General features: G+C 34.4%; 1 protein-coding gene across 2 annotated transcripts; it reads left to right on the top strand.

The window, feature by feature from the left end:
* The first annotated feature begins 4104 nt into the window (after window positions 1–4104).
* On the top strand, window positions 4105–7599 carry LOC110819615 (UvrABC system protein A). 2 transcript variants are annotated; one of them, XR_015819206.1, is made up of 2 exons: window positions 4105–4374; window positions 7178–7410. XR_015819206.1 is itself a non-coding variant. In XM_022048874.2 (2 exons), exons 1-2 carry the CDS (start codon window positions 4261–4263, stop codon window positions 7421–7423), a joined length of 234 nt encoding a protein of 77 aa, XP_021904566.1. In that variant the 5' UTR covers window positions 4145–4260; the 3' UTR covers window positions 7424–7599. The 2 variants fall into 2 exon arrangements, 1 of the variants encoding a protein (XP_021904566.1); XM_022048874.2 differs by having other exon boundaries at window positions 4145–4374; window positions 7304–7599.
* Window positions 7600–7866: the final 267 nt, after the last annotated feature.

The following is a 7866-nucleotide window of genomic DNA, read 5'->3' as shown; positions in this document are numbered from 1 at the left end:
TATACTGTGGTGGTGGGTGGTACTGTAGCTAGGGCATCGGATCATACGATGGAGGTGCTGAATGGTATTGTGGAGGAGCATAATCGTACCGGGGTGGTTCAAGATCCTCCCGCTGTAGGGGTGGCTCGACCTGTAGCAACGGGGGAGGGTCAGGTAGCTCCCTCCTTCCCTCTCGGGCCTGCTGAGTAAAGATGAGTCTCTCCAGCATTTCAAACAATCGGTCAACATCTCTCGAAGCGAACCCTCCCGGGCTGCTCGGTTTAGTAGAGGTCTTCCTCTCCTCATCTATTTGTACATGTATTTCACAAGAAATGGTTGAGTGATAATTCATTCTTTGGGGTTTCCTAGGATTTTTGTGTAAAAAATAGTTTCAAGGAACACGGCTCTGATACCAACTGTAATGACCCAGAACTTGAAAATAAATAAATTATAAATTTGAATGCGAAAACGAAATAATAATGTTAGAGTTTATATTCCTTACAAATAATTCTGAATACCTAATAGGGCTACGAGAATAACTCTTTTAAGAGAACAACTAATAATCAAAGAAATAAATGAAAAACAAACAAACTGAACGTTCCACTCGCAACACTCTTGTGGATCAGTATCTGGATCTTGGTCATCTTGATCTGAAATGGTTAATGAAAGAGTGAACTACACTAACCTAATAAGAATGTCACACTACTCTCCAACACATAAATGAAGATTAGTAGAAATCATAAAAATAACTAATTGAGCTTTTAATTTAAGTAAATTCGTTTACCATGAATAAAATTATTTACCATATACTCACCGTCGTGAGATTTTCAAAATCGACCTATAGAGGCAATAACGTAAACAATATCATAATTTCATATTCAATCAGTCGGAATAATAACTTTCTACTTTTATCAGCCTACTAGTATCCATGGGGGTCCAAAGGGATGTCCCTACAACTCGTGAACCTTTATTCAACATTTTCAACTAACGAGCCGTCCCTATATCCTATTCGGTATGAGCGCCAAAAGACATCATCCCTCAATACCCCATCTGATATGAGGGTAAAACGGGTCGTCCTCATACCCTGTCTGGTATGAGCACCAAAATACAAATCCTCGATACCCCATCTAACATGAGACAACGTTCATGGTAGGGTTCCCTATCTATCCGGTCCATCCACCATCTCCTAGGATATCCAGTAAGGCTACCATTCATCCATTCACTTAATCAAATAATTTTCCGTTTACCTTTAATTTTCAGTTTTCCAATTAACTGTAAATTACATAAAATAAACAATACATGCATCAAGCAAATACAATCGAATTATCATACCCATTCTAGTGTATTATCATGCATTCGAGACTGTAAAATCATCAATCAGTTAAACATTGTAAACAGTAATAAATAATCGGTTCTAGCTCCATTAGTAACCTTTAATTATCGATATTTCTAAATTATGTAAAATACTATATTATTTATAATTAGACTTCAATTCCATAACCAGAAATAGGGTGATGGATTCTTACTCAAATTGATGTCAAAATACTAAACTTTCTTCGGGGATTAAAACACGCTCCAAGTACGTAGAAGTATCCTAAAAATTCAAAATCAGTGTTAGAAACCCTTTTTGGCCAATTTAGAAATTCCAGCATAGCGGTGTCGTTGTGCTCCAGTGGCGGCACTGCCACCCACGGTGGCGGTTTACCTCAGGCTGGCAGTTTTCAGTCAGTTTCAGCCAATTTTGGTCAATTTTGTACTCTTCACTACGAGAAAACATGTTAAGAGGCCTCGGTTGGCCAAAAAAATAAAAAAAAAAAAACAGAGGCTTACCAGTGGCGGGATTTCCGGTGTGGCCGCTCTGGCATGATGGCGGGAGGCGGTTGGCTCCCTTCCTGGCGACTAGTTTTTCTTCTCCGGCCGGGGGGGTCTGGTGGGTAGGGTTAGGGTTTGGTGTGAATGAGTTATTTATATCCGTTTCTTTTTAATCTGAGCTATCTATCGTGCTTGATCTGAACTGTCCGATTACGTTTAAATAGAAAGTGAATCTGGATTATTCATCGTGATTTGATCTGAACCATCCGATCGCGTTTAAATATGAAGTGAATCTGGACCGTTCATCGCGATTTGATCTTGACTGTCCGATCGCGTTTAAAGTGGAGAACGGATCCGGACCGTCCACACGCGCGAGAATAAATTCGGACTGTCTGATCGCGGTCACACGAATTGGTAGTGTGCCCTTCCGCGTGGCACCGCGCAAGCGTTCCTTGCCACGCGGCGTGCTCCTGTTCGTCAGGGCTGCTGACTGGGCGTCCTACGTGACAAATTTTTTTAAATTACGTTTTGACCCCCAGTTTCTAATTTTTCTTTCAAAAACATTTTCAGAATCCAAATTTTCACATTTTTTTCAAAATTATTTTCAATTTCATCTCCCACTTATTTTTCTTCATTTTCACATTAAATAAAAATTCAAAAATTTAAAAATTATATTTCTACATTAATTTTAAATATATTAAAATTAATTTAAGGATATTACATAAAGAATTTGTTATGGTTGATCAATAAGAGCTGAGAATGAGATGTGCACACAAACAAGATGTCTTTTAGAGAGTTATGAGATAATAATTTCTACTACTAGCCCTTTTTTTTTAAAAAAGAAAAGAAATAGATCCTTCTAGGAGATTAATAGATAAACCTAATGCATATGTTTCGTTTGGGATAGGGGAGGGGAAAGACCAATAATCTTAACACTAATCATCCTCAAAATAGGGTATCACAAAAGATATGTATGTAAAACCTTATAAACAAGGCTTTTTTCATGAGTTTGAGTACTTGTTTCATTATTTAGTTGTACAAGTATTTGTCGGTTTAAACCTAGACTGGAATTGACCAAAATTTTTTTAAGTCTATAGTTTTTGACATAAAATCACACTGAATCAATCTAGTGTTTTTAATTATTTTCATAAATCAATAGAATTAAAACAAATTATAAACTCATAAATCATACTTATTCATAAAAAAAATAGTTAATAAAATTAATAAACAAATAATAATTTTTCCAATATTAATCCATGATTTTTTTTTGGGTAAAATTGTCCAAACTAGGTAAAGGAACATGCCAAACCAAAATTTTGGTCCCTCTAACTTTTGATCCATAAACTAGTCTATTAATTTAGATTTTTTATATCGACTAAATTATAAGCATTATTTAACTTATAATGATTCGTTTGGTATAGAATTTGTCACTGTTGGAGTTTTTGATACTCCAAAATATATTAAATGATTCCTTTAAGATTATATAACAATCTTTACTTTATTTAGGGCAATTTGGCAGTTGAAAGAACCTTTAGAAGGGTAATCATGTTTATCTCTCAAAGTCATATAATCAGAAAACATATTATTTTGATTATTTATTAATTGATGCATGCCTTAAAAACTGCTTATGTAGGCAAAGTATCTCTTCTGGTATTCTATAAGTGAGTTTACATACTTATTTTTATGCACATCGATATGTAAGACAGAGAAATTTTAAGATTCTCAGAATGCAAAACATGTAGGAGATCAATAGGACGTTGAGATTGTCTCTAATGTGGATCTTCTGATAACCAAATTAGTAATGTTAAAGAATAAACAACAAATGAGATTTCAATTATAAGGTAGGAGAAAATATGATAGTAGTATATTTTATTTTTTGGATTCATAAGAGTTTCTATAAGAAGTTAATTGAATTTTAAGAATTTCATTTTATATAATTATATGATTATATTATTATGAACTTTTTTTTTTATTTTTTTCACAACAATTAGTACAAATTAGTAGTATTAGAAGCATATTTAATTAGACCAAAAGTCTATCACTCAAGGGTTTATCTTTGAAATCTAGAGGTTTGATTGTTTTGTTTGGTGTTGAGGTGCTAAAGGGTCATCCATCTAAAAATGTTCTTCTTGTCAAGAAAATTTTTGTACTCAGATCTTTCTAAAAGTCATTAACTTAAATATTTGAGTTAATATGTAATTTATTTATTAAAAATTTAAATAAAATTAAAATAATATCTTTTTTTTTTAATTTAGTAGATTTTAAATAATATGTTTTTTAAAAAATATATTCATGACATAGTAATTAAAAATTTCAACAATGTAAAACTGAAACTATTTTAAATATAGAAGTTCTCATTCATTTTCTTCAAAAAAAAAAAAAAAAAATTGGAAAAAGGGATCATTAAACCCCCTTCTTCATCTTCTCTTCGATTAGTGAAGTTTGATATCAAATAGAAATTGAAATGAAATGAATCCGCGAACAGATAAACTGGTGAGGAGAACAACAATGGTGGCCACTGTCACCGCCTCCTATTTCCTCTTAACCGCTGACTATGGCCCCGAACCAAACGCTCTCGATCCTGTAAGCCTTAATCCCCCTCTGCTGTTGTTGGGTTTTTTTTTTCTTTTATTTTTTATTTTTCAAATTTCGCCGATCTTAGCGGCTTTTCGGTTGGAATACTGGTTGGGAATTTTCTCCTTTTCTTTCTTTCTTTCTTTCCTTGCAACCAAACAGATAACTTGGGCGGGTTTGTCTTTAGATTGCTGGTCATATGCGCTCAATTTGGTAGAAGTTGGAATATTTTTATTTAATTTAATATGAAATTTTAGTTCATTTAAAAAATAATTCCAAACTTGAAGATACAGTGGGATAATGAATTCTAGGTTTCTGGTATCTGTTTGTTTGAAATATATGGTTTGTGTCTGGTACTTTATTAACTGATTTTGGACAGTGTTCATGAGAAGATGTCGCTTGCTGAGTTTGACTGAAAGAATTAACTGAAACTATTTGAACTAGGTGGTATGATTAATTGTGGGAACTCGATATGCAATCAATCTCTTGCTATCTAGTCCTTAATTAAGCATGATAGCTGCAGGTCTAGGGCATTACTTGTATTTGCTTCATATCCACTTGGATAAGCACTCTGTTATGAAATAATAAGTGTCTTAATTTTTAAGGTAATTATTACAAATATCTTAATGGTATATATATATATATATATATTTCTTTTAGTTCTATATCAATCATGTTAGTAGAGAGATTTATGTCGTTGTGGGATGGTGTTCTATTTGTACTTTATTAGTTGTTGGTTTGTTTTTTCAGCTTGTTGTGTGGGAGGCTAATAAGAGAGAAAAAAGGGGAAAGCAGATGTAGTACGCAGTTGGGGAATTAAATTCCCGATAACTGCTCAATCTGCAGATTTAAGAATCTGCCGTTGTTTTCATAAGAGTTTGGTTTTTATGCAGAAAAGTTATTCAAAGTTTCTTGATTACTTATAACTTTAAGAGATCTTTGAGTTCTCTCTTAATGAGCCAATACATTTGGACTAAAATAGGTAGAGGAAGAAAACCACAAAAACAGCAGTTGATACCTACTTATTTTTGGGTTAATCATCTCATAACAAGATCTGTAAATCGGGACTGTAACAATTTGGTATCGGAGCTAGAAGTTATGAGAGATTTGCAGTCTATGTTGAATCTTTTCTAAAAACTTACCAGGAAGATTGTGAAAATGATCGTTTGAAGTGGTAATATCTGGCTGCTTAATCTAAAGATTGTTTTCAGCCCAACCATATTTGCACAATCAAGGAAAAGGGGTTCATACAGACAGAACTATTGGATGGAGAGGCAGTAATGCAGTAGCAGAGAGGAAGAAAGACAGGAACTTCATTCCATACTACATAAAATTGGATTTCCCATGCTTTGACGGACTGACGGATCCTCTTCTTTTGATTGATAGATATAGGCTTTTTTTTGCCATCAACAAACAGCCAAGGAAGAGAATGTTCCGTTGACCTCCTTTTCTTTATAAGGAGAAGCACAATTTTCTGACATTAGAAAGAGACTGATCGTTCTTATCTTGGACAGGATTCAAAAATTTATGTCACTTGTGTTTCGGTCCACCAATTTGCAGCGTCAAATTGGGAGAGTTGAGTAAATTGAGCAGGTTGGTGTGGTGGCTGAATATAGCAAGCGAATTCACTCACATTGGAGCAAGAAGTTGAGATCTTTTTGAGTGGATTTAAGGAATATATTGTTGTTGAAGTGAAATTGCAGAATCCACTGGTTTTAACAACCGCCATGAGTCTGGCACTTCCGGCCAGTGCATGCAGCCCACAAAATTTACTTGCGTGCCATGATTTTTTCTCCCCGTGCCAGACTGACACTAGTCAGGGCTTTATGTTCACTGAACAGCTTAGTTTCAATTTTCCTTTTCTATTCCAACCTTCCAGAGTGAAACAGCTTTTTGCTTCAGAACTGGAGAGAAGACGCATTAAGAGTTTGTGCTTCAATTGTGATTAAAAACTTGAGCCTGGCCACTGTTACAAGTTCCTTTTCTAGCTTGAAGTGGAAGATCCATTACCGATGGAGGCTTCTGGTGAGGGAATATTGGAGGTCCAATGAGAACATCTGCCTTGCCATCAAGCGCTTGCACTTGAGGACAAGTGTAATCTTCACGAAGAGAATAATGTTATGAGACAACGAATATCTTAATTTTTAGAATAATTAAATATCTTAATAGTGCGTGTGTATATACATATTTTGTTATAAATTAATCGGTGTAATTAGTACATAGGTTTAATTCGCTGTGGGATTGCTTTTATTTGTATTTTGATTAGTTGTTGGTTTGTGCTTTCAGTTTGTGGTGTTGGAGATTAGGAGAGAAAAATAGAGAAAAACAGATGTAGTAGGCAGCCGATCCTGTCTGATTGTACCTGGGCTTCTGTAGGGTAGAGTATGATAAATGTGGTTGTGAACTAGTTGAGAGAAATTCCAGCTCCTGCGACTGTAATTTCTTATTACATTAGATTTGCCCTTTCTGCTTACAGAACTTATGATGGGATATTACTACTCTCTCGAAAGAAACAAGATAGAATGCCTAGCAATAACTCTTGACTATTTCAAGTTTTACAAAGCATCCAGCAGATCAGCACCACGTTGCTATCACTAGGATGAGATTTTTCTGGCTGTAGATTTTTGTTTTTCCCTATTCAAATTAATGAGTTGATGGTTTCTATCATTGATAATTTCCGGGTTTTGTATTTGGTTTGGTATTTGTTGCATATTGCTCCCCACCATCTATTGTGCTTTTCCCCTTGATGAGCAACACAAGTTTTTTTCATTTACTGATCTCAAGTATCATTAATTATGAAATGATTTTGCAGAGGGGAAGGACGTTAACATTGTGAACTACACTTATTGTTGAGATTATTGGAGTTGTAGTTATATTGGGTTTTTAACATGATTTTACCATTGCCTGGCTGAGGATTGAAATTTAATTGCAATGGCAGATTAAAAAGGCAATACTGTCAGCAGAAAGTTCCTTTAAGGAGTTCATCTTTGGATCGAAGGAGGTGGAAGAAAACTCAGTGGAGAAGCTGAAGTCCAATGGTACCAAGGGAAATCACTAGGGTTAGGAAGGAAAGTTTCTCATGCTAAATGGAAGACATCAAACTTGTAATATGTAAAACAAGTTTCAGATACTATTTCTTTTGTTTGTTTGTTTTTTTTTTTTTGTCACCCAGCTTTCCAAATTCTTAACGGTGACTTCCATCATTAATGGAAAATAGATCTCCCTTTGCTCAAAGCTATTAACTGTAATTTACTTATGTTACCGTTGGTATGAAAAGTGCAATTTTATTATTGAGATATATAATTTTTAATAAAAAGAAAATTGTTGTTTTAGAAATGCTTGTACTAGGTATCAAAATGTTTTTTTTTTTTTTTTTTTTTTTTTTAAAAGGAATGTTTTGCTGGTTCCTCACAGTACCTCTCGATTGGTCTGTCACATAAAAGAATGGAAAGAGGCTGTTACTCTAGCTAGCATTAGCCAATACTTTTTTATGCGTCAAAA

This window comes from Carica papaya, chromosome 5 (assembly GCF_054855325.1).
Source record: "Carica papaya isolate Zhongbai chromosome 5, ASM5485532v1, whole genome shotgun sequence".
Taxonomy (NCBI): Eukaryota; Viridiplantae; Streptophyta; class Magnoliopsida; order Brassicales; family Caricaceae; genus Carica; species Carica papaya.
The sequence above is the reverse complement of the archived record's forward strand: the minus strand, read 5'-3'. Positions and strand labels throughout refer to the sequence as shown.

Excerpts from the sequence above, each read along its gene's own strand:
- LOC110819615 (XM_022048874.2), top strand. The coding sequence starts at position 4,261 with ATGAATCCGCGAACAGATAAACTGGTGAGGAGAACAACAATGGTGGCC. Across the intron at positions 4,375-7,303 it reads AACCAAACGCTCTCGATCCT|ATTAAAAAGGCAATACTGTC; the intron begins GTAAGCCTTAAT and ends TTGCAATGGCAG.